General features: G+C 34.4%; 1 protein-coding gene across 1 annotated transcript in view; it reads left to right on the top strand.

Annotated features, from left to right (window-relative positions):
* Positions 1–27,543, top strand: part of LOC104676329 (disintegrin and metalloproteinase domain-containing protein 5) — a 143,119-nt gene that overhangs the window by 94,657 nt on the left and 20,919 nt on the right. Inside the window, exons 15-18 of the mRNA XM_030938154.1 lie at positions 10,782–10,872; positions 11,493–11,724; positions 22,176–22,262; positions 22,863–22,974. Of these exons, the coding sequence (XP_030794014.1) occupies positions 10,782–10,872; positions 11,493–11,724; positions 22,176–22,262; positions 22,863–22,974 (522 nt within the window). The remainder of the gene's footprint in view (positions 1–10,781; positions 10,873–11,492; positions 11,725–22,175; positions 22,263–22,862; positions 22,975–27,543) is intronic.

Raw genomic sequence — 27,543 nt, 5'->3', positions numbered from 1 at the left:
TAGCCAGGATGGTCTCGATCTCCTGACCTTGTGATCCACCCGTCTTGGTCTCCCTAAGTGCTGGGATTCCAGGCTTGAGCCACCGCACCCGGCCTCAACACATATTAAATCCAATTCTTTGTACAATAACATGCTATATGGGTTTGCACCCTAGGAGCAATAGGCTACACCATATAGCCTAGGTTTGTAGCAGGCTATACCATCTAGGTTTGTTTAAGTACACTGTATGATGTTCACACAACAATGGATACATTGCTTAGAACATATCCTCATCATTAAGCAACTCATGACTGTACTCAGTAAATATAAGGTAGTATTATTATTAGATTATGATATGTGTTCCCTACAAATATCTAATTATTTGACTAGGTCATCTATGAGCTGTCATGGTCAGCTAAAATGATCCTTGAACAGGGTTTGATATAATTCTGAAGGAAGCTTTAGTTTTGCATGGTAAAACCTATATACTGTTTGTAGGAAACAGACAATAAGAATTCTTATACCACAGGCCTAAGACAAATCATCATGCACCCCCAAATTGTTGGTTTCTGGACAAAATATACTAATGAAGTTGTCATATTGAAAGACATAGCTTATTCATCAAGCAATAGCATTTAAAGTAGGGAAATCTGTAGATCTATGGTAAAAGAACGAGGTTAAGTATTAAGTTTTTTTTTTTTTTTTTTTTTTTTCAAAAAATAAAACCAGTAAAGGAAAAACACCTCAACTGATTACCACCTTTTTCTAAGCTCTTTATTAAATATTGTTTTTGGAAATGTCTGGCTCCTACAGTACGCTCCTCTTCAGTGTTATCTCTGCAGATGCAAAAACTTCCTATTGTAGGTATAATATAAAATGATGTTATTACCTTTGGTGTTATTTGGTTTGTGGTTATGTTTGCCCTCAATAAGGCTGAAAGTCTCATTAGTTGTAAAGTTCCATATATTATTAGAGGGCTTCATGACCAAGTTGGGTTGTATATCATCTAGACAAATGTTAAGTGCTAATCCAACAGTTATATAAAGTTTTCTCAACCTCAGCAGTAGTGATATTTTAGGCCAGATCACACTTTGTTGTGAGGAGTGGGGGCAGGGAATGCTTCTCCTGTGCATTGTAGGATATTTGGTAGTGTCTGTGGCCTCTGCCCACTAGACAGGATGCGTGGAGACACTTTTGGTTGTCCCAGCATGGATGGGGTGAATCTTGGCTTCTAGTGAGTACAGGTCACCAGATCAGGTGATGGATGCTGCTAAATGCTTTACAATACACAGGATAACCTCTACAACAAAGAATTATGTCTGCCGTGCTGCATTGAGACCTCCTTCTCTAGAGAGGGCCAGAAGTTTGACTACTTTTGCTGATTAAGACTCTGAAAAAGGATTATATTCCACACTAAAGTATGAACAGTTTTTGCAAAACTAACCTGGTAATGTTTCTTTTTCAATTTTTAAGATATGATTTATCAAAAACCGTGTTGGATCAATATTCTTATGAAAGTGTCACAAAGATTGACTCTGGGCATAGATATTTTCCAAACCGTAGAAGCATACTTACCAGGGAATTGTAAAAGATTTGCTGGATTATTGGATAGTTGTGTGAGAAGGAGAAATAAACAATATTTCATGATTATTTAATCAACTAACAAAATATGTTCAGGGTTTTCAGCATATATGTTCAGGCTTATTTAGTATATAGCACTATAAAATTTAAATGTAATGCCTTGTACAAGGTCTGAGGATGCTTCAACTAATTTATCTGAAGCTACAATTGCTCTGGATTTAAGAAACAGACTATAAACACGTGATGGAGCTTTGATGAGCACTGGGCAGTTAGGTAAATATTCCTATAATACTGACTCGAGCTTTAATGAACACATAGACACTAATATTTATGATAATCTGGAAAACACAGTAAAGATGATTATTGAAGGTTGCGTTGGGGTCCTGAAGGCATCTTTTACCTCTCAGTTCACTGAAAGATATTCTGAAATGTTTGAAAAAGTAAAATCATGTATGGAACTTAGTATTGGATAAAATTAGGAACCAATTGTGTATTTAACCATTTAATCTTGGACATCCTTAAATTTATATATGTCTTTCAGAAATTTCCTTTGGATAATTATGAATAGTCAACAATCTTTTTACTATTTCAGACAAAGTTCTTCCTTTGGCTGACAAATTATGGCTAGGTGATAAAATAGGATAGTGAAGCTTTTCCTTAAAAATTTTATACTCCCTTTTAGCCAATGCAATAGATAAATATATAGAGATAACTTGAAAACTCCAAATAAGTACAGATAGAAGATCGCCTACTTTGGATGAAGGTAGATCTGGAAGGAATCTTTATATTTTGAGATGCTGATTTAAACTATGAGAAAAGTAAGGTGGATACTCAGAAAAGCCTTAATGTATTATTGTCGAAGTATATTACAAACTTGCTCAGTTGAAGGCAATTAAATATTGGCTATCTTCTGTGACACAAAAGAATGCTGAACACAAGACTATCAAAATAATAAATTTAGCTTCAGGCAAGACTGAAAAAAGTGTATAGTGTTTTTTTTTTTTTTTTTTTTTTTTTTTTTTTTTAGTTTTTCAATGTTTATTTTAGCTTTGGGGGAGTACATGTAAAGATTTGTCACTGAGGCTTGCTGTACGAATGATCCCATCACTTAGATAGTGAGCATAGTCCTGATAGGTAGCCTTCCAACACTCTCCCTCTTTTTATCCTCCTCCCTCAAGCAGTCCCCAGAATCTACTGTTCCTGTCTTTGTGTCCAAGTGAATTCTGTGTTTACCACAAGTGAGAACATGTAGTATTTGGTTTTCTGTTCCTGCATTAGTTTGCTTAGGATAATGGCCTCCAGCTGCATCCATGTTGCTGCAAATAACATGATTTCATTCTTTTTATGGCTGCATAGTATTCCATGGTGTATATGTACTACATTTTCTTTATTCAGCCTGTTGATGGGCTTCTTGGTTGAGTCCATGTCTTTGCTATTGTGAGTAGTGTTGTGATGAAGATAAACATGCATGTGTCTTTTTGGTAGAGTCATTTATTTTTCTTTGGGTATATACTGGTACCAGGATTGCTGGGTTGAATGGTAGTTCTGTTTTAAGTTCTTTGAGAAATCTCCACACTGCTTTTTATAGTGGCTGAACTAATTTACATTCCCCCCAATAGTGTATAAGTGTTCCCTTTTCTCTACAACCAATATCTGTTGTTTTTGGAACTTTTTAATTAATGGTGATGTTGAGCATTTTAAAGTATATTTATTGCCCCCATGTTTTTCTTCTTTTGTGGAGTGTGTTCATATCCTTTGCCCATTTTTTTAAACAGAGTTATCTGTTTTCTGTTTGTCAAATTGCTTATAGATTCTGGATATTAGACCTTTGTCAGATGTATAGTTTATGAATATTTTCTCCTATTCTGTAGGTTTTCTGTTTACCGTCTTGATAGTTTCTTTTGCTGTGCAGCAGCCCTTTATTTTAATTAGGTTTCATTATCAGTTTTTGTTTTAGTTATAAATTCTTCTTCAAGGCTGATGTCTGGAATGGTATTTTCTAGATTTTCTTCTAGAGTTTTCATGTTTTTAGGTCTTATATTTGTTTTTAATCAATATTGAGTTAATTTTTGTATTTAGTGAAAGGAAGGGGTCCAGTTTCAGTCTTCTGAATACATCTGTTGTTTCACAGTAGCAGAATCTATTATATAAATAACAGTGTACTATATACAAAAAATAACTTTACTGACAGTATATCTTTAAAGATCAGTTCATTTAGGAAGTCAAGGGAAAGATAAGGCATTGACAAATGCTGCAGCATCATTTGATAAGTGTTGGGCCATTGTACCATTGCTTTTTGGTCATATGGACCATTGCCTATTTCAAAAACGTTTCTTAAAATATGGCAATCAATATAGCCTTAATATCCTTAATTCTTAGAGAATGAAAGTTTTTTGATCGATTTTCTATGTTGGGCATCAGTTGTCATCAAAGGAGATCTACTACGTTGCTGTTCCTAGCTTGCTAGTTTTCTGAGTCCCTTTGAAAATGTTCAGCTGTGTTTTGGAGTCTCCCAGATTTGCAGATTCTCATTCCAATTTATTTTTTTCTTACAATGTCTCCTATTTTGGATTTTATACAAAAAAAGAGGATAGGGCTTCTTTCATTTTAGGTTTCTACTCAACAGCATTCAATAATTTCTCTTCCTCTGAGGAGCTAATAGATGAATCGCTATAGGTCTACTCCCTTAGACGGTAAGTGGATAATAAAATAATACAACTAAAAATTCCAGAGCAAACTTTTTATGTCTCCTTGTGGCTTTGGAATATGCTTTATGTGGTTCTTAGCTCAGGTCTAGGCCATAACTTAAATTAAATTTGCAAAGATTACTATCTATACTAACAGTATTAAATAGGTATTAAATCATTAAATTAGTAGTTTTCTTGGGAGAGACCTTGAGGAAAAAGCAATTTGAATAGGAATTTGGGGAAGCGAGGTGAGGGAACAGGACAGTAGGTGATAATGTCAAAATAGGATAATTAATGTTAGAAGCACAAGGAGATACATTTCAGATTGATTTACTTTCATTGGCTTTTTCCAAAAAATCTTTAAGAGATGCAATTTTTTGTATCAGAATATTGTTCTGAAGACCCTGAACTTTTGTTCTAAAGTCTGATCCTTTCATATTTGGTACTTCTGTTCTCAAGCTCTTTTAGCTACATCATCTTTGGCATGTCAAAAGTTCTCTATGATGGCAATTGCTATTTTAAATCATCTTTGGTGAAGTTTTGGTGGTTATCGAGGTAAACTAAAAATGGGGATTACAGTGAAAATCTATTTAGCAGTAATTCTGTCAGGTGTGTTTTAGATGCAGAGAGACCAATTTTAAGACAGTCATTTCAAACAGGATCTGTAAGTTTTGTGAAACGGTACCTCTGTCTTTTGATTATTTTTCTCAACACTGTATAGTTAATAGCCCCAAAACAATTAGCTTTAGACTGTCCAAACATGATAGGGAGGTTTTCTATGTTAAAGTGATATTGATTTTAAAGACAAAGACTCTCTTCCTGAGGGTATTTTAGAGCTCAGGGTAACCATTGTTGCTTCAGTGAAAAAACAGCCTAATGGGACCCTCTTATATATTTTTCTTTAAGGCTGGGCTAGACAATGTCTTATAGAATCTGTATACTGCCTGAGTTATTTGAAGGTTGTTTTGAAACAATACAGGATCAAATGTCATAAACAACAGAAAGAACAAATGATTCCATAACTTGATTAATAAAAGAAAAAATATCAGCATATAAAGTTCACCCACCTCCTTGCTTTTGTTTTCTAGTTCAGCATTTGTTTTTTTTTTTTGAGATGGAGTCTCATTCTGTTGCTCAGGCTGGAGTGCAGTGGCTGGAGTGCAATGGTGCCATCTCGGCTCACTGCAACCTCCGCCTCCCAGGTTCAAGTGATTTTCCTGCCTCAGCCTCCCAAGTACCTGGGATTACAGGCATCTGCCACCACACCCAGTAATTTTTGTATTTTTAATGGAGATGGAGTTTTGCCATGTTGGTCAGGCTGGTCTCAAACTCCTGACCTCAGGTGATCCACCCGCCTCGGCCTCCCAAAGTGCTGGGATTACAGGCGTGAGCCACCACGCCTGGGCTAGTTCAGCATTTTGGATTCTCACTAGCATTGGGGCTTGACCACATAAGGCTCAGGGAATATGCAGTACTGTTGTAGAGTATGAAAGTTCTAATAAACAAAATCAACAAGAGTCTTGAAGGTATTTTCAATAGAAGACCTCTAGGCAATCATAATTCACTCTAATTTGAAAAACAAAAAGCTGAAACGATTTAGAGTTCTTGCTCTAGTTTATCTACAAGGCTGCACACCTAACAGAAGGCCTACATCTTTCCTTATAACTTTGATATGAAGTAACTTTGAAAGCATATTCAATTAATGTAAAACGTCAGTATAATAATAAAATACTTTTAATGAGAGGGGCATCAGAGTCTGACAACTTCACTTCACTTTACTAAGGAAATGAGGCCCAGAGAGGTGACACAAGTTTCCCTCTATCACACTGCCTAGTGGAGAGACAGACCTGAACACTGACTTTGGGTTCTGTTCAGTGATCTCCTCATTTGTGCCATTGCACCCTCCTGGCTGGACTGGCTATTAAAAAACTGCCTAGAACTTATATAGCAATTCACCCTACTCTGGCATGATTAAAAGCTATAGGTGACTGGGCCCAAGAGCCACTGATGATATTAAACTTCAAAAATTCATTGACGGCATGAAAGATTGTATGAGATTCAATTAATTTCAGCTCTCCTGAGTAAATGCTAATTGTGAAAATTGCATAATTTTATTTTATTTGCTTACTAATGTGCTACTCAGTCTTATCACTTCAGCCTGGGCAATCCAAGCATAGGTCCACACCGGTTGCAACTTCTTTCTATTTTATACTAGAAAATATATTTATGAGATCCTCTGCCCCCAGCTAGGGCCTGCTTTATTATATTTTGATGCTTCTTGTTCAATTAGACATTTTGGTAATAGGTGTGGTCTGGAAATATTTTTATGTGGAATATAGTTTTATGGATCTATCTTATCTCAACTTTGTCTTCTCCCTGCCCCAGATATTTAACTGCAGAAGACTAAAATGATGCATTCTTTTATTTGTATTTCCTCTGCTTCTCAATTCTGATGCCCCAAAGGGACCAAATTTAGAAGTAGCAGCTTGTAGTAGTAGTCAGTGTAACCAAGTGCAAGACATTGGTTTTCCTAACCAAATAAGCAGAAACACAGATACCTGTGAGCCTTCATCATAGGCTTGCTCTGGGATTCAGATGGGGTGGGAAAGCACTGTAGTTCTACAACACAAAGAATTAACAACTAAAGTGAACAATTACATAAGCATCCACAAAATAGAGGCGTTTTGTCCAAAGTTTTTTGCATGCAGCTGCATAAGAAAAGAAAGAAAAAGAAGAAAAGAAAAACAGAAATAAACCTCCAAACGAGTCGTTGACTTTTACTCGGGCCATACCAGGCAAAAAACCCCACAACACAACATAACAAAAAAACCAGCCACACATTCTTTTTTATAGAATCTCCTCCAAGAACATTTCCACAGCAGGTTACTACAGTCCCTAATGTGATCAGCCCTTGACATAGTCTCTCCCACTATTGACTGTGCACCTTGAGGTTCCAGGAGGCACAGCAACTTCAGATGTCACAAGGGTTTGTCCTAAAATCTCCCAAACTAAACTTCAGTCACTGCCTTTCTTAAACTGTGCTTTTAGGTGTTGTGGAGACCTCAGTTCAAAGCCCATGAAATGGAGGCAGGAATAGGAAAGCTGCTGAAGAAAATGCCTGAATCTCCCAGGGCTTTGGAGAATTAGGTGGTAGGACTGCCCTGCACAGGTATCATCATCCTAGGGGGAAAATAAATTCCTGGCCAGCAGTGGGTCACCCAGAGCAACAGGGCCTTGAGAGTCAAAAAAAAAAAAAAAAAAAAAAAAAAAAAAAAACGCAGAAATTCCTGCCATCCTGACCCTCAAAAATGTGATTTGTTTTTCTAAGACCACCAGAGCGGGCACAAAAGAACCAGCGAGTAGGCAAGTGTAGGAGCAAAACTGCAAGTTTATTTTGGTCACCTAAGGTGTGGGGAAGAGGTCTGTCGGCCTCCGGCAAAGAAGGCTGACAGAGCCCCCCAGTGGGGCTCTTGGACGGAGTTCCCGCAGTCCTGACATCCCGACAGGAGTGAAGGACTGAGGAAGGCCACGCGTGGCATGCCTCCGGAGCGGCTTTTCTAGGAGTGGGAGGGCAATAGGTGGGGCACGGGCGTGTCAGGGGGCGTTCCGCAGGTGCGACCAGGTAAATCTTGGTCTCTTCGGATTGACGTCACCTGGCGCATGCCCAGTTGGTCTGCACCTTCCCGGGCACCAGCTGCATTTTCGCGCGCGTGGGAAAAGTTGGTGAAGAACCCGGAAGTGCACCATCTTGCCTCCGTTCGTCCAAACAGTCCAACCTTTTATTGGTAATAGTGATAAGGGGCGCCGTGGTCTGTCTGGCTACTTCCTGCTGTTAAGGGGCGTCGTTAAGTTCGGGGCCCATGGTTGGCATTTGGACGTACGGATGAAGAATAAAATAAGGCACAGTATTAGTATAGGAATGAGGAATGGAAGCATTTGTTGGAATAGGGGCAAAACCCAGAAGGAAGGTCCCAGCAAGGTTGAGGAGTATGAGATAGTTAAGAAAATTTAGTAAGTTTGAGGCGAGTGGGGGAAAGCCAAACTGATTTCCACTGATTGCTTTCGGTAGGGGCCCTTTTTAGCTGGGAACGAGGAACGAGTGTGCAGAGTAGTTGTTGGCCAGGCAGCAATTAAGGAGTGGAGTTTTTGTGGAGTGGATGGCTTTCCACTTACTCCTACTACAGAGATATTGGATGGAAGGCTAGGTCCAGAGAAGGACGGCAAAACAGAATAGGTAGCCTCGCTGTTGATTAAAAAATTGTCTTACCCGCTACCAGGAGAGTTACCCGCGGCTCGGTGAGGGTGATGGGGGTCCCTGAGTCTCGGCACCTTCAGTTGTCGTCGTCGTCCAGATGTAGGAGCTGGAAGGAGCTCCCAGGATCCTGGGAAAGGGGGTCACGTGGAGACGCAGCACCTGTTCTCAGGGTGGGGCAATCAGACTTCCAGTGTCCTCCCTGCTGGCAAGCAGGGCAGGGGGTTGCTGGTGGATGAGGGTTAGGACATTCACTGGCCCAATGTCCTGATGCCTTGCACTTATAGCAAGGCTGCGTTGGGGCTTGGGGACCTTGAGGACACCTGTTGGCATAGTGTCCTGCCTTGCCGCACTTATAGCAGGCTCCTTTCGTAGCCTTGGAGTCTGCGGAGTGTGTATTCTCTGGCCTGGGGTTACGACTGGGCTGTAAAGCCACTGCTAGGAGCTGTAACTTCTGTTTGAGGTGAGCCTGCCATCTCCTCTCTGGAGTTATAGACCTTAAAGGCTAATTTAACCAGGTCTTGTATTGATGCCTGAGGACCAGGATTTCTGGCCGAGGGAGGTAAAGAGGAGACAAGGGCACTTACCCCAGAGAGGCCGTGAGAGTGAGGGAAGCGGGTCTCAGGTCCTGGTCCGTCTGCCACGTGGGAGCAGGAGGAGGTTCCTCAACCCTTAGAGGCCTGAGGAGGGGTCTCCTCCCGGGTCTTCGGCACCAACTGATTTGTTTTTCTAAGACCACCAGAGCGGGCACAAAAGAACCAGCGAGTAGGCAAGTGTAGGAGCAAAACGCACCTTCCCGGGCACCGGCTGCATTTTCGCGCTCGCGGGAAAAGTTGGTGAAGTTGGGAAAACCTGGAAGTGCACCATCTTGCCTCCGTTCATCCAAACAAAATGGAACTGAAAAGAGACACCAGAGAGATGTTGGGTTGTTAAGGGGTACATGGGAATATCCCATGTTTTGCTGCTTTTTCTCCTGGGCAAGGTGGGCTGCCAGGGCCACTCTGGGTTGGGTCCGTGGACTTCAGGAGGTTGCAGAGAAAGCTTCCTGAGCCTCGCCAGGGAACCACTGGCTAATTGCAAAGGCTGTACTTGTTGCTCAGTAAAGCAGGGTAATGGAATAATGACCCGTCCCTGTCCCTGTCTAGAGTTTTAGTGTTTTGTTCATTGTAGATTTTTCTTGCAATTTTGATTTTTTTATACTATTGCATTCAGATGTTATTTATTTTGTATTCTTAGGTTTATACCTTAAATTTTGAGCCATCTGAATTGTGGCTCTCTATATAATTTAGAGGAACTGGGAAGTTTAAATTAGATTTAATCAAAGAAGTATTTTGTCTGGAGCAAAGCACACAAACCCGATTACTTATTGGGTGAGTTCAAGAGTAGGCTTTTTCGAAAAAGAATTGCTGATGTTGGTGGATTCCACTCACAAATCTGTCCTGGCCTGTTCTGTAGCAGCACCTGTTCTCTGTAGTAGCACTTTTACTCGGGCCATACCCGTGTCTGGATTGTGCTCCTTAACAGAGTGAAATTTACAGATCATGTTCTCTTAAGTATGAAAGTCTGTGAAATTATTGAAGAGAGCTCTCTTGTCAATTAAATAGTGGTAACAACAAATGATCTCTATTTTGATTACATATGACTAACATGATCAATGGAAGCTACCTCTAAACTACTAAGTGAAAGTAATAGGACAGTTATTATAGATGTTTGAATTTTTCATAATTTTAAAATTAGACATAACTAAATATATAAAGGACTGAAGTAGATGAACATTGATATTCTTTCTAATTTTAAAATTCAATTTTTATTTAGTGATTATTAGGATCTAATAATCTAACAATGGATGCTGACTCTAGTGTGGAGCAAGGAGAGTTAAATGAAGTGTTCATTGTGTTTGTTGTCATTATTGCACTACAGATACTATTTTTCTACTGTTTCATTTGGAATAAGAGTAAGCAGCATTTTCACATGGGGTAGAGAAGTAAGGCAGGAAGTAAATAATTTATAGGAAATAGGGTGACAGTTGCTTATTTGTCTAACAATACAGAACCATTCGAATAATGTTGTTTGTTTTCTGTTTGCTGCAGAAGAAAGTCTTCTAGGCTTGTAAAAAGGAGTTTGTTTTTTAATCCTAGCTCTACCCCCAGAAACTTTTAGTCCTGGGTAATGATAAACTTTCTTATGGATCACATTATAATTTCCAGACTGAGTCTATCATTTCTTTAACATAATTTAAATTCTGTATTGTAATTTACTTAAGTTTTTGTTGTTGTTCATAGGTTCAAGAGGTGCTCCAATTTTCTGTTATGATGAAATTAATACCAGAGGAGACAAGTTTGGAAACTGTGGCACTGAATATTGTTTGTTTCAGTATGTATTTAGAAAATTATAAATCTGTTTGGAATGTAGGTTAGAGATTGCTAAAATCCTAGGAAATATATTCTATGCAGTCAAATTGAATGTTGGGGGTCAGGTTTTCTTCATTACATAATCTGAGCTGGACAATATTATCCACTGCCTACAAGAACATGTGTTCGGTGCCTATAATGTTAAAACAACAATGACCATAAAAATGGCCTCTGTTTATTGTTGTGATGAGTTAGACATTGTTATGCAGCTTGTATATATTATATATTTATAATATAAGTTATAAATATACAACTTACATACATCAAATGTGCATAATAATTACTTATTTACTATTGAAAAAACTGGAGACCAGAGATCATTTTCTCAAATTTCAGCGGTTATTGTGGAACAGATCACAGCTGTCATAGTGTAAAAACCATCAGTTTTTCACTTGCCAGTTTGCCTTATGAAACAAAAAAAGAATCATAACATAAGTCATTGTGCAACAAAAAAGTACTGAGAGAAAATTGTTGAAACTTGGATTTAAATTAGTAAATCACTTTTTAAAAATTTCACTATATCAGCATCCTATGTTATCTCAATAAACAATAAGGTAATTTTTTTCTTCCTTGTGCTTCTAGACATATTCTATGTGGAAAATTAGTCTGTACATGGGAACACAGAGACTTAATATCACGTCCAAATTTATCTGTGATTTATGCACATGTACGAGACCAAACATGTGTGTCTACATATCTACCCAGGAGGAAGCCACCTCCAGTACAGGCATCTGTTTCAAGCACATCATATTATTCAGTTGATGACAGAGATGAAACATTTGTACAAGATGGTTCTGTGTGTGGTCCTGATATGGTAATTAGAAATACAAAAATTAAAGTGTTTTAAAATTATTTTTATACTCATTTTGACAATATACTAACCAATGCATTTTCTTCCATTTTTTCTTGTGGTAAAATGCACGTAATATAAAAATTGCCATTTTAACCTTTTAAAGTATACAATTCAGTGGTATTATATACATTCATAATGCTGTAAAATCATCACCACCCTCTATCTTCATAAATCTTTTCATTTTGTAAAACTGAAACTCATTTCATTAAACAATAACTCCTCATTCCTACCTCCCCTGATCCCCTGAAAAACCACCATTCTACTTTCTGACTCTATAAATTTGACTACTATAGGTATCTGACATAAGAAGAATAATATAGTATTTTTCTTTATGTGACTTGCTTATTTCACTTAGCATAAGACCCTTAAGTTTCAGCTATACTGTAGTATGTCAGAATTTCCTTCATTTTTAAAGCTGACTACTATTCTGTTGCATGTACATTCTGCATTTTATCTATACATCTGTTGATGAACATATGTGATCATTCCATGTTTTAGCTATTATAAAACAATGCCACTATAATCATGGCAGTATACATATATCTTCAAAACTGTACTTTCCATTTCTGAGGGTATATACCTGGAAGTAGAATTGCTGGATCACATGGTAGTTCTATTTTAAATTTTTGAGGAACTGCTGTACCGTCTTCCACAGTGGCTATACCATTTTACATTTCTACTAGCCATGCATAATGGTTTTTAGTTTCTCCACATTCTCACCAACACTTACTTTCTATTTTTTTTCTTTTTTCGATCGTAGCCATCCTATCAAGTTGTATCTCACTGTAATTTTGATTTGAATTTCCCTAATGATTTGTGATTTTGAGCAGCTTTTCATGTGCTTTTTGACCATTTGTCTATCTTCTTTAGGGAAATGTCTATTTAAATGCTATTCCCATTTTTAAATCATCTTTCTTTGTTGTTTAGTTTTAGGAATTCTCTATATATTTTGGATATTACTCTCTTATGATATGATTTTAAAATATTTTCTTACATTCTTTGAGTTGCCTTTTTACTCTGTTGATAGTATCTTTTAATGCACAATTTAAGAACAATTATAAAATCCAATTAGTCTATTTTTTTCTTTTGTTGCATGTACTTTTGGTGTCATAGCCAATAAATCACTGGCTTTTGCCCTATATTTTATTCTAAGAGTATTATAGTTTTAAGGTCTTATGTTTACCTATAGGATCCATTTCAAGTTCATTTTTGTATGTGGTGTCAGGTAAAGGTTCAGTTTTATTCTTTTGTGTGTGGACATCTAGTTTCTCCAGCACAATTTGTTGCAAAGATTGCCCTCTCTCTATTGAATGGTCTCAGCACCCTTGTAAAAATTCAGTAGTATCTTTTGACCATATATGCAAGCATTTGTTTATGGGCTATTTATTCTATTCCATTGGTAATATATTAGTCTTTATGCCAGTACCACAATGTTTTCATTCCTGTAGCTTCCTAGTAAGTTTTGAAATTGGGAAATGTGACTCTTTTAGCTTTGTTCTTCTTTTTCAAGATTGTTTTTGGGGTTCCTTGAGATTCTCTATGAATTTTAGTATAAATTTTTCCATTTCTGCAAAAAAATCATTGGGATTTTTATAGTAATTGAATCTGTAGATCACTTTGAATAGTATGGACATCTTAAACTGCCTTGTTAAATTAATTCTTTAAGTACTTTGCTTTAAGTACTTTTTGATGCTATCATAAATGGAAATGTATTCAAAATATTCCTTTCAGAGTGTTCATTGTTACTGTATAGAAATGAAGCCAGATTTTGTATGTTAATTTTGTATTTTGCCACTTTGCTGAATACATTGTTAATTCTAACAGTTTGGTGTAATCCTTAGAGTTTTCTACCTGTAAAATTATGTCCTCTGGAAACAGAAAAGTTTTAATTGTTCCTTTCCAATTTGGATGCCTTTTATTTCTTTTTCTTGCCTAATATCTCTGACTAAACTTCCAGTACAATGTTGAAGAGAAGTGGTGAAAGGAAGTATCCTTGCCCTGTTCCTGATCTTAGAGGAGAAGCTTTAAAGTTGTGTCATTAAGTATAATGATATGTGGGGTTTTTATATATGGATTTTTATCATGTTGAGGTAGTTTTCTTCTACCTCATGACTGAGTGTACTTTGGGTGTTTGTGTTATGAAAGGTATTGAATTTTGTTAAAACCTTTTCTTTATCAATTAAGACGATCATTTTGTTTTTCTTCTTCATTCTATTAATGTGGTTATTACATTGGTCAATTATCATACATTGAACCATCCTTGCATTCCAGAAATCTCAGTTGTTCATAGTGTGTACTCCTAATATAGTGCAGTTTGTCAGCATTTTACTGAGGATTCTACATCTATGTTCATAATGGTTATTTGTCTGTATTTTTTCTTTACAGTGTATTTTTCTGGCTTTGATATCAGGGTAATGATGACCTTATAAAATGAGTTAGAAGATGTTTGCTCTTCTTCATGTTTTTGGAAAAATTTGAGAAGAACTGGTGTTAATTCTTCTTTACATATTTGAAGCCATTATGTCCAGAAATTTTCTTCATAGGAAGGTTTATGATTATTAATTAATTATTTGAATTATTAATTAAATCTCCTTATGAGTTAGGAGTCTGTTCAGGTTTTTAAGTTCTTCATAGTGTTGATAGGTTTTGTGTTTCTATTAATTTGTCAGTTTTATCAAGCTAATCCAGTTCACTGGTAAACAATTGGTCTTGGTATTCTTATAATCTTTTCTATTTCTGTAGAATTGGTAGTAATGTTCTCACTTTTATTCCTGACTTTAGTAATTTGAGTTTTCTGTCTTTATTAGTACGTCTAGATAAAGGTTTGTCAATTTTGTTCATCTTTTCAAAGAACAAATTTTTGGTTTCATTAACTTTATTGTTTTACTCTGTATTTTATCTCTGCTTTACTCTTTATTTTCTTCCTTCTGCTAGAATTTAGTTTATTTTGTTTTGTTTTCTCTATTTCCTTAAGTTGTAAAGTTAGGTTGTTGATTTTAAATTTCTCTTCTTTTTTATGTAGCATTTATGCTAATAAGTTTTCCCCCTAGAATTTCTTTCACTGCATTCCATAAGTTTTGGAATATTGAGTTTATATTTCTATTTGTTTGTATTTTCTAATTTCCTTAGTGATTCTTTCTTTGATCCACTGGTTCCTTAAGATTGTTTTGTTTAATTTCTATGGCTTTGTGAAGTTTACAGTTTTACTTAGATTATTTTTCCAGATTTTTAATTTACTTTTTTTATTAGAAATTATTATTCTAAATTTTTGATAGATTAAATAATTTATTTTTAAATTTTTATAGATTCAGGGAGGTACATGTGCAGGTATTGGTGAAGTTTTGATATCTAGTGTGCCTGTCACCTGAATAATGAACATTGTCTCCAGTCAGTTATTTTTCAACCCTAACCCCCTGATTCTTCCCCACTTTTGGGCTCCTGGTGCCTATTATTTCCATCTTTATGTCCATGTGTACCCATTTTTTAGCTTCCACTTATAGGTGAGAACACATGGTATTTGATTTTCAGTTTCTGAGTTAGTTCATATATGATAATGGTGTCTACCTTTATCCATGTTGCTGTACTGCATGGGACATGATTTAATTATTTTTATTGCTACATAGTAATTAATGTATTATATATCTTTATATAGCTAGCTATATAATTCATTTATTATATATAACAATATATAATAAATTAACATATATTAGTATAATATAAATATATAATATATTTTGTAATATTATATTATATAAAAATATATATAATATAGAATATATTTTACATATAATATAAAATATATTATATTAATGTATAATAAATAAATTATATAATTCATATATAATAAATTCAGAATAAATTCATATATAATAATATATAATAAATAAATTATATATCTAGATATATAGATATATAATACATGAATTACTACACAGTAATGTATATAATATAAATACATAAATAATATGTAACAAATTCATTTAATTATAATATATGATAAATGCATTTATTAGATATATAATATAATTAATATAATTTATTATTTATAATGATTCTTATATATAATAAATAAATGATATATCTAGATATATAAAGATTTTTATAGAAGGTATTTATATATAAAAGATAAAGATATATATCTAGATATATAAAGATATTTATAAATTTAGATAATTCATTTATTATAGATTATATAGTATATAATTAATTATATATTATATAATAAATGAATTATATATCTGTTACCTTTACACATGAATTATATATATGTGTTACCTTTTCTCCACATGAATTATGTATATGTGTTACCTTTTCTTCACATATATGTAATTATATATGTGTTAAATTTTATCCACATCCTTACCAACATCTATGTTTTTAGACTTTTTAAGAATAACCATTCTGAGGCCTGGCGTGGTGGTGCACACCTGTAGTCCCAGCATTTTGGGAGGCTGAGGAAGGTGGATCTTGAGGTCAGGAGATTGAGACCATCCTGGCTAACACGGTGAAACCCCGTCTCTACTAAAAATACAAAAAAATTGGCCGCGTGTAATGGCGGGTGCCTGTAGTCCCAGCTACTTGGGAGGCTGAGACAGAGGAATGGCGTGAACCCTGGAGGTGGAGCTTGCAGTGAGCAGAGATTGTGCCACTGAGCTTCAGCCTGGGTGACAGAACGAGACTCCATCTCAAAAAGAAAAAAAAAAAGAAAAAGAAAAAAACCATTTGGACTGATGTGAGATGGGGCAGCATCATAACTTTAAATTACATTTCTCTGATCTTTGGTGATGCTCAGCATTTTATCATATGTTTGCTAGCCACTCGTATATCTTATTTTGAGAGATGTCTGTTCATGTCCTTTGCCCACTTGTTACTGGGATTATTTTTCAGTTGAGTTGTTGCGTTCCTGGTGGATTCTGGATATCAGTTCTTTGTTGGATGCATAGTTTGCAAATATTTTCTCCCATTCTGTAGGTTGTCTGTTTACTCTGTTGTTATTTTTTTGCTATGTAGACACTTTTTTTAGTTTAATTATATCCTATCTATTTTTGTTGTTGTTGTTGTTGCATTTGCTTTTGGAATTTTAGTCCTAAATTCTATTTGGGGTTTTAATCCTAAATTTTTTGGACAGAAGAGTTGTTTCCTAGACTTTCTTCAGGAATTGTTATAGTTTCATGTTTTAGGTTTAAGTTTTGAATCCATCATCAGTTAATTTTTGTATATTGTTAAAGGTAAGGGTCCAGATTCATTCTTCTGCATTTCGCTAACCAGCTATCCCAGAACCATTTATTAGATAGACAGTCCTTTCTCCATTTCTTATTGAATTTTGGGTGTGGATCTTTTATCCTGTAACTGTCCTGTGTTAACTTAGTTGTAGGAGTTTGATTGTGGACTTCTTGGGATTTTTTTATGTAGAAAATAATTTGGAAATAGAGACCATTTTATTTTTTCCTTTTCAATCTGTATATGTTTTGTTTCTTTTTCTTGCTTTACTGCAGTGGCTAGAACTTACAGTATGATGTTGAATAAGAGTGTTGAGAGAGGATGTCCTGGACTTTTTCCTAATCTAAGAGGAATGTATTAAGTCTTTCATCATTAAATATGATGTTAGATGTAGGTTTTTTTTTTTTTTTTTTGCAGATGCCCCTTGAGTCAACCATCTTCTACTGCTAACTTATTGAAGGTTTTTATTATACTTGTGTCTTGAATTTTGTCAAATGCTTTTTGTGTGTCGATTGATGTGGTCACATGATTTTTCTTCTTTAATTCATTGAATGTTGGATTACATTAATCAATTTTTAAATGTAGAACCAGCATTACTTACTTGGTGTTAATATCACTTGGTCATTGTGTATAAACTTTTTATACATTGTTGCATTTAGTTTGCTAATATTTTGTTGAATAATCTTTGTATCCAAATTCATGAGGGGATATTGGTCTGTAGTTTTTTTTTTGTTGTTGTTGCAATGTGTTTATCTGATTTTGGTCATTTTATATGGCATTATAAAATTAATTGAAAACTGTTTTTTATTTTTCTATTTTTGGAAAGAGATTGTGTAAAATGTATGTTAATTTTTTCTTTAAATGTTGATAGAATTCTCTAGTGAAATCATTTGGGCCTGGAAATTTCATTTCTTAGGAGTTTTTACACTATGAATTCAATTTCTTCAATTGTTGTAATGGTCTTCAGATTATAAACTGTTTCTTGGTGATTTTTGGTTGTTCATGGTTTCCTAGAAATTGGTCGATTTCCTCAAAGTTTCTGAATTTATAAATGTAAAGCTGTTCATAGTATTTCTTTATAATTCTGTGTAATGGCTGCAGGATCTGCAATGATATCCTTTATCTCATTTCTGATATTGGTGATTTGTGTCTTCTTTTTTAAACTTGTCAGTCTTGCTAAGTTATTAATTTCATAAAAAATTTTCAAAGAATTTGCTTTTTGTTTCATTGGTTTTTCTCAGTCTTGCTAACAATTTATTAATTTCATAAAAAAATTTAAAGATTCCACTCTGATATATTGGTTTTCTTTATTATTTTCCAGCTTTTAATTTCATATGGAACTTGCAATCAATTTCATTGATTTCTGCTTTTATTATAATTTACTTTCTTTTGCTTTGAGTTTAATTTCTTCTTCCTTTCCTCCAGTTTCTTGAAGTGGTAACTTCAATGATTGCTTTGAGGCTTTTTCTCATTTATAGCATTTGCTCTTATAAATCTCCCTCACAGAACTGTTTTAGCTGCATCCTACATATTTTAATGTAAATTTTTGTTTTCTTTTGGTTCCATGTTTTTTTTTTTAGTTCTTTGAGGGTTATTTGATACACGAATTATTGATAAATGTATTGTTTTATTTCAACATATTTAGAGATGTTCCTATTGTATTTCTTTTACTGATTACAGGTTTGGTTTTATTATTATCAGAGAACATGCTCTCATAATTTTAATTTTTAAAAACTTGTTTAGGTTTTCTTTATGATAAGGAATATGATATATCTTGCTGCATATTCCATAGGCACTTGTAGAAATGTATATTCTGTTGCTGCTGGTTGTAGTGACCTGTATATGCATCAATTAAATCCTATTTTGTTCAGATTCCCGTATATCTGCTGACTTTCTGTATAATTTCTGTAAATTACTGAGACAAAGGTGTCAAAATATCCAGCTTCAACTGTGGATTTGTCTACTTTCCTTTCAGTGCTATTACTTTTTGCCTCATGTTTGGAGGCTTTGTGGTTTGAAGTGTAGATATTTAGGATAATTGTGTGTAATTGTTGGAATGATTATCATATCATGACATAGTGTCTTCATTTGTCTTTAGTAATTTTCTTTGCTCTGAAGTCTACTCTATCAGGTATAAATATAGCTACTCCTGCTTTTATGGATAAAAGTTTGAATGAGATATTTTTTCTGTCCTTTTTATTTAAATCTATCTCTGCCATTGAATTCGGGGTGAGTTTTTAAAAGCATCACATAGTTGAGTCATGCCTTTGATACAGTGTGACCTGGTCTTTTGGTTGGTATAATGTTATTGCCTAAGTATGTTATTTCATTATTTGTTTCCTCTGGTTCCCGTTCTTACTTTTCTCTTTTCTTGCCTTTCAATGGGTGATTTAAACATTGTTTTAGGATGCTATCTTGATCCAGTTATAATGTTTCTAAGTCAGCCATCTCTTTGAGTAGTTTTCATAGTGGCTGCTCAAGGTCTTACGATATATGTATGTGGCCTAAAGAGGCCACTTTGAGTGAAATGAGAAAACAACCTCACTCCCATTTTAGTTGTATTTACCTTCCCTACATTTAAGTGTCATTGGTGGTGTTATAATTTTTGTTTCAATCATTAACTGTAATTTTAAAAACCTATAAAGAAATGGATAGTCCATTTTATTTACTCATCTTCCTTTCCTTGTTTTTTACTTCCTTTGTGGTGTTCCAAGATTTCTGATAAACGTTTCTTTGCTATTTCAAGTTTACTGATTTGAGCTCAGTCACTTGGCTTTTTTTTTTTTTTTTTAATTTAGGTTATTCTATTTTTTCTTTCTATAATTCCCATTTGGTTTATTTTTATATCACCTTTTCCTTTGCTAAGATTTTTGTATTTTTTAATTTGTTTCAAGAAGATTTGTAATTGATTATTCATTTATTTTTAGAATAGCTGCTTTACAGTCCTTGTCATATAATCCTATCATCTGAATCATCTTGGTTCTGATATCAGTTGGTTGTCTTTTATCATTCAAGTTGTGATTTTCTCAGCTTTTGGAAAGACTTAGTTGCATCCAGAAATTGTATTTATTATGTTAGGAGACTCTGTGTCAAATATAAAGCACTGTTTTAGCAGCAAGCAATCTCGTTTAGGTCTTGGCCTTCTTTTGTGGGCTGTTCCAAAGGCAGTCAGATCCTTTACAATGTTGTTTGGTTGGCTTGGTTTACCTATTGCCACTGGGGCTCTCCATGGTCTTTGCTGGTGTCTCCTGGAAGGATAGGAGATTCCTCAGGCCAGCCAACTGCATGTCTCTCTGTAGGGGAGAGGTACGGTGGAGTTCTTCATCAGGTCCCAAGTTTCTCACTCCCACAGTTTTCCTTATGTCTCTGGATAGAGAAAGGGGTCTCAGACCTGCACATTCAAACAAGCCTCCTGTGCTAATATATTTGTTATGTTTCCATCTCTCCTTTTTGTTCTACCCATTCACCTGGTAATGTCTTTACATGGTATGAATTTTCACTCAAATGATTACGTAGTCTTTAGGTGGACCTTAGGTGGGCCTCTTAAAGAATATTTAAATAGAATATTGAAAAGTTAGGCAATTCTCCATTTTCCCTATTTATTTACAAGTTCAGCAGTATATGTTATTAATGATCTTTACACCTCTTTTAAGAGCAATATAATATTTTAGCAATTTTTATACATAAATTTTTTGATGTTCTGACATATATAATCTAGTAATTTTGCATGCATTATTAGTGAGTAAATCTTTAGACAAGAGTTGAAGATCTCAAATGAATAATAGTTTTGGTTGAGTAAGATATTATGTGAGCAAGAATTTTTCTTCATTGGCATGGTTTTTGAGATAACATTTTTTGAATTGTATTTATTGTTTCAATAGAAAAGCCAAATGTGTGTTGGTTTTTACTTTTTATAATGGACTCTGATTTTTTCCTGATTGGTAGATGAATACTTTAATTAAACTATTATTACAATATTATGTTCTACTATAGTATAATGCACATTATTGTTATTATTTATATAACATACCAAAATATGAAAACAACATTAACAATTAATTAATGTTGCACAATGTAATTATGCAATATTGTTGGAAACATGTAATATTCTATAAATTAACAATATATTTAATATGATTTTAATAGTCTAATTGATTTAAGTCAAGAAGATACTATGTGAAGTTAAATTAACATACTGTTTTTGAGAGAAAGCTTCTGAGTAGACTTGCTAAATACAAATTTATTTCTATTTAGTAACATTTTGATAATAAATAGCATATAAAAAAAACAAAGTCCCTGTTATTTCTTGCTCATTTCAAAATATATGGAATACAAATATGATCTGAAGCCTCCTTTACCCTCGAAATCTAAATGGTATTAGCTCAAACCTCCATTACAGAGTCCTGACTCTCCTGTTTCTGCATATAGTCATTATTATGACCCAAAGACAAAACTCACTCCAAATATAAAACTCTTTTACAACATGGTGAATTTAGTGACAGTTTTTTGATAAAGAAGATCACATAAATGTATGTCATACATTAGAAAAATTTAAATTCACCCATGAAACTTTTCTTTCTTAGAAGGCCTTTTATCCACCTCACCGAGGGGAGTTTCCCATTGTCCCATTACCTCACGTAATTACCTGTTGTCCTTTCTCCCTCTTTCTTTGTGTTTTGTCACATGGAATAGTAAACTATCTTCCTTTGCTGCTGATACTCCTGATTTTGAGATCTCACTTCTCTACTCAATAGTTCTCTAACCTGGCTGCTCTTGAGAAACAACTGGATCCTCTCCCCAGAGTTTTTGATATAGTGCTCTCAAGGGGAGCCCACACATGGGTATATTTAAAAATGTTCTTCAGATAATTCTTGAACTCAAAGGACTAATCAAGTTGTTTTTTCCAGTAATTTATCTAAGTTGACTTCCGATACTAAATGGAAAGAAAATAACACCTCTGGCTTCTTACATATGATTACATCTTTACAATCTGAAAGTACATAGTTTATTTCATGTTTACTTCAATGTAGTCACAATTATTTTTTTTTTTCACTGGACACTCACAGCTTTTTAATGCAAACTTTTGATAATATGAATTCTAGTATTTTCTTGAATTTTTAAACGTGTTAGCCATGCACAAAATCTGATTTTTTGACTGATTTTATTTTGTACTTTTTTTGCTTTGTTTTTAGTATTGTTTCAAAATGCGTTGTAAGCATGTTAGATTCCTGATGAATTTTGAAATGTGCGAGGCTTCTAATCATTGCAATGGTCATGGAGTAAGTAACTGCAATGTTTATTTTAAGCAGCTTGCTTTTAACAATCAAGCAATTTGAGGATTTAAAGAAAATGACTTTTTTTGCTTGCTATTTTTATGTCATTTGGTGTCATTTAACAGTCTATAATTTATAACCTCAATTTTGTCTTCTTAAGAAACTTATCAAACTACTTATTAGAGAAGACAAAGAGAAAACATTTAAGATGATTCTGGATGTTTAAAATGTTTGATGGATATGTGAGGTGGATGTGCTATAAGCAATAGAAGATAGAAACAAGAAAATCATTAGAATTTTCTTGCTAATGATGCAAGTTAATTTAGTGTCTAGGCTGTCAGCTAGCAAGTAGATTATAATTAGTGACAAGTTACTGGTAATTTGAGATATTTGGGCCTGGCTATGGGGGGAGTTAAAAGAATTTTTTAGAAAAAATTTGATTTGACAACAAAAGCTAGATGTACTTTGCACAGTATGAACATCAGCAAGGGAAAATTCGATAAATTTATCTATTTAGATAAATTCTCTAGAATGAGATACTCTGTGGAGTAAGTATAGATTATTCATTAGTCTCCATCAAAATTATTCTTTTTTTTATTATTTAAGGTTTGCAACAATTTTAACCATTGCCATTGTGAAAAGGGGTATAATCCTCCTTACTGCCAACCAAAGAAAGAAGCATTTGGAAGCATTGATGATGGACACTTAGTACCAACTGGTTAGTGTTCTTAAAATTGTATTAATTATGTATAGTATGTAAGACAGTAAATTATAGGCTTCAAGCCAGATTGCAAAGCAACTAATGTCAACATGCTTTTATTTTATTTGTAAGATTTAAAAAATGTTGACAGTGCAAGTTTGTGCTGTTCTTTCTATAATCAGCATTGACATTGTTTACTGAGAAAAAGTATGGCTAATGTTAGGCAGTTTGAAAAGTAGAAATTTTGGTGTGTAAAATTTGACCAGTTAATTTAAACTGTTCACTTTGGATCATCTCCTATATTTATATTTACTATTATATTTATGTTTACTGTATTTATTATAAACTCCTATAAACTAGAGCTTATAATAGTGTCAGTATAGTCATTATTATATTAAGGCCCCTAGAATCTTTCAGACTGTCTTTTCTTCCTATTCACTTATAATTGGTTGTCTTTCTCCTGCATTGTAAGGGCTCCATGCTAATCTTTGGAAATTTGCTCTTTCTAATCCTGTCCTGATGTTCCTGAGTGGTATTTTGAGATTAATCAGGCCTAGATGAATTGGGGTCAACTGGAGGTGAAGGGCATACCCTGGTTCTAGAAGGTATGAGTCTACCCAAAATAACTGGGAGCATAAATGGGCTGCGAACTCTACCCCCATCTCTCTCTTTTTTTGTGTGTGAGATGGAGTTTCGCTCTTGTCACCCAGGCTGGAGTGCAACGATCTCTGCTCACTGAAACCTCCGCCTCCTGGGTTCAAGCAATTCTCCAGCCTCAGGCTCCCGAGTAGCTGGGATTACAGGTGCCCACCACCAAGACCAGCTAATTTTTGTATTTTTAGTAGAGGCAGGGTTTCACCATGTTGGCCAGGCCTCTACCCCTATCTCTTTTAGGACCTTGCAAGAAAGTCCTGAAACTTTGGGGCAGACTTATCTGTAGCTTGGATGCTACATAAAAGCATACATAGGCTGATCAGCTTTTTAAAGAGACAGTACAAAGCCACATCAAACTATGTATCAGACAAAAAATACCCCATAGTAATTAAACCTATAACATATAACTATATGCATATATTATTTTCATATAACATGAAAAATAAATGTTTATTTGAATTATATATTTTCAGTAAACAGTAGTTTACAATGAGAAACAGAAAGTCCTATAATATAGCAATTTAACTCTTTAAAAATCCTTTACTGGGCATTTAAATTTTTATTTTTATTTTTATTTAAATTTCTATTTTTATTTAAAATTTTCAGCCTATATTATTATATATCCTGAAGGTACATAAATGTAAGACTTTAAAAGAAAGAACATAAATTAGCTAATTGCTTGAACTTGGGAGTTGGAGGTTGCAGTGAGCCGAGGGCATGCCACTGCACTCCAGACTAGGTGACAGAGCGAGACTCTGATTCAATAATAATAATAATAATAATAATAATAATAATAATAATAATACAGTCATTTAGCCGCCTTATCTGTGATATCTGGGTCATGCTGGTGTTTGTATTATAATTGTTCTAATTTTCGTAATCCAAGTTCTTGAAAACACAGTTACAATATTCTCAATTTGAAAAATTATACCTGTGCTATCTCGATACAACAGTTATTCTGTACTATAAGTCAAAGTGGGACTGTTAACACTGATGCTTTCAATACCTTTAAATTGCACATTTAAGTTACATTAGTCAGAGTGAACACACAGATTGGGGTTGCCAACATCAGCAGTAATGGGAAGAAAAAGAAAAAAAAGCAGCAATAGCAACTATAGAAGATGGATAGTTGGTGTGTTAGTCATTTGACACTAAAACAGTGTTGCTTTTAGTCCCTATTTTTTTGTCTTTTATATTTCATTTTATATTAATATTTTATATTTTGTTCTTTTCCCTGCAACCTTCCATAGTAGTTGCCAACCAGAAATTTTTCTATCCCAGTGACAGATTCACTAGTGTGTAAGACTTTCAGTACTACAACTAGGATACGTTCTAGGCAAACCTGTATGATTGATATCCTAGGCCGACCACTCTAAGTCTAGATGGAAGTCCAGATGGCAGCACATGAGCCTGCAGTCAGAGAAAACCTTCTAAGCCAACTAGTTTCCTTTAGCCAGTTGCCATGGGCTCTTCTTTCATCTCTTCCATTCTGGGGCTTACAGGTCTACCCTGAAAGACCTGAGCTGATATGCTAGTTGGCTGTATGTTTTGTCTCCATGTAGTCCCTTCGGAGGCCCTGTACCCAGTCAAGGGGGCCTTGGGCTTTCCCCAGTAAAGCCTGGACTCAATGTGGGAGAAACGCTTGTGATCCTGAATGCATTTTAGGACATAAAGAGTTTGGGTTGCAAAGGTCATCTAAATGAGTCCAGGTTTATTTCATTATCCCCATTCTGCTTTTTAATATCACTGATTTGTGTTACCATAATATGACCCAGAAAAAGTGTCAAATTATGGATTAGATTGCCTTAATTATAAGCCAAAAACACTGTTGACTTTTGTTACTATTTCATGAATATTTTCAAGGAACTTATAATCTGTTTTATAGCATTATGCATATAATCATATAAACATAAGTACATAATTGAGTATGTATGTGCTTGTATGTATGACTATCTGCTTTTTGCATATGCTGGAGTCTAAATTCACACATATTTTTGCCTAATTGTCTACTTAGTATATAAAATTATAAAGAGTATATTTTAATCTAACTTTATGATTTTTCTTTCCATAGTTTTTCATTTTATCCTAACCCTCAGAGATGACCATTAATAATACTATATACATACCTGATTTTCAGAGGTTATTATTAACCCTTTAATCTTTGACAAGCTCATAGACCAGAAAAAATTATATTCTACTTACATTTCTTTAATGTTATGGGGCTTCCCAGTTACTTGATGGCGATAGGAAATTTATGATTTTTCTGTGAATTACTATTTCATCACTTTTGTCTCTCTATTCTATGCGTTTATTTGACCTTTTATAACATACGCATGCAAACACACACACACAAGTGTTGTACAATACTCTTAAATTTACCATCTGAATGCTTTTTAAGTGTTTAATTCCATGACATTAGGTCCATTGTTGTGCAACATCATCCCTCTGCAGAGCTCTTTCCATGTTGCAAAGCCAAAACTGTAAATCAATTAAACAATAAGCTCTCATTCCTCCTCTTCCCGGGCCCTGCAAACTATTATTCTACTTTCTGTCTCTAAATTTGACAACTTCAGTAACTCATATAAATGGAATGAATCATGCCATATTTGTCTTTTTTGAAAAAGCCTGGCTTTTTTCACTAAGCCTGATGTCCTTAAGGTTCATACATATTGTAGTGTGTGTCAGAATTTCGTTTCTTTTAAAGGGTGAATAACATTTTATTGTATGTATATGCCACATTTTGTTTAGCCATTCATCTGTCAATGGATACTTGGGTTTCTTCCACGTTTGGGCTATTGTGTATAATGTTTCTGTGACTATGAGCTTACAAATATCTCAAGACCCTGTTTTCAATTATTTTGTGTATACATTCAGAAGTGAACTTGCTGTGTCATATGGTGATTATATTTCTAAGTATTCTGAGGAATCACCATACTATTTTCCAGCAGCGACATTGTTTTACATTCCCACTAGCAGTGTACAAGTTATTTTCTGTTTCAATTTCTCCACATCCTTGTCAATACTTGTTATTTTCTGTTTCTGTTTTTTTTTTTTTTTCTGATAGTAGCCATCCTGATGGGTGTGAAGTGGTATCTTTTTGTGTCTTTCATCCCTGTATAGGTATAATAGGATCTTATAGATCAGAAATTTATCATTTTTAAAAAGGGTATAGTTTTGTTAAAAATTGGTTATTGGGAGATATTTTCTGTTATTGTATTTCAACATCACTTGTTACATGTAGAAAATCTACTGATATTTGTGCATAAGTTTAATCAATGGATTATCACTGTATTGAGAAGTCTATTTGTTTATTTTTTTGGGGATTAACATTTTTGAAATGATGTAAACTGCAATTAATAGTAATTTTGCCACATCTTTTCAACAGTAGTTCTGTGAATGGAGAGAGAGATAGAGAGAGATAGAGAGAGAGAAAGAGAGAGAAACAGAAAGACAGAGGGAGGGAGGGAGCACGTATATTCTGGTCTCTCCACTTTTTGTGAAGACAACAATCCCATCAGATTAGGACCCCACACTTATTACCTCATTTAACCCTAATTATTTCTCAAAGTCCTCATCTCCAAACATCATCACATTGGGGGTTGAGGCTTAAACATATGTATTTAGGGGGACACAATTCAGTCCATAAAATTCCACTCTGTGTTGCTCAAATTCATGTTCTTCTTACATGCAAAAAAAATTCATCCCATCCCAAGAGTCCCAAAATCCTTAAGTCATTCCAGCATCAATTTTAAGTACAAAGTCTCATCTGAATAGCATCTAAATCAGGAATGGGTAACATTCGAGATATGATTTATTTTGAGACAAAATTTCTCCCCAACTGTGAATGTGTAAAACCAGACAAATTATGTGTTTCCAAAATACATTTTATTTTATTTATTTATTTATTTTGAGACAGAGTCTCGCTCTGTTGCC

The sequence above is a fragment of the Rhinopithecus roxellana genome, chromosome 9 (genome assembly GCF_007565055.1).
Source record: "Rhinopithecus roxellana isolate Shanxi Qingling chromosome 9, ASM756505v1, whole genome shotgun sequence".
NCBI lineage: Eukaryota > Metazoa > Chordata > Mammalia > Primates > Cercopithecidae > Rhinopithecus > Rhinopithecus roxellana.
This window is presented reverse-complemented; position numbering and strand designations above follow the sequence as displayed.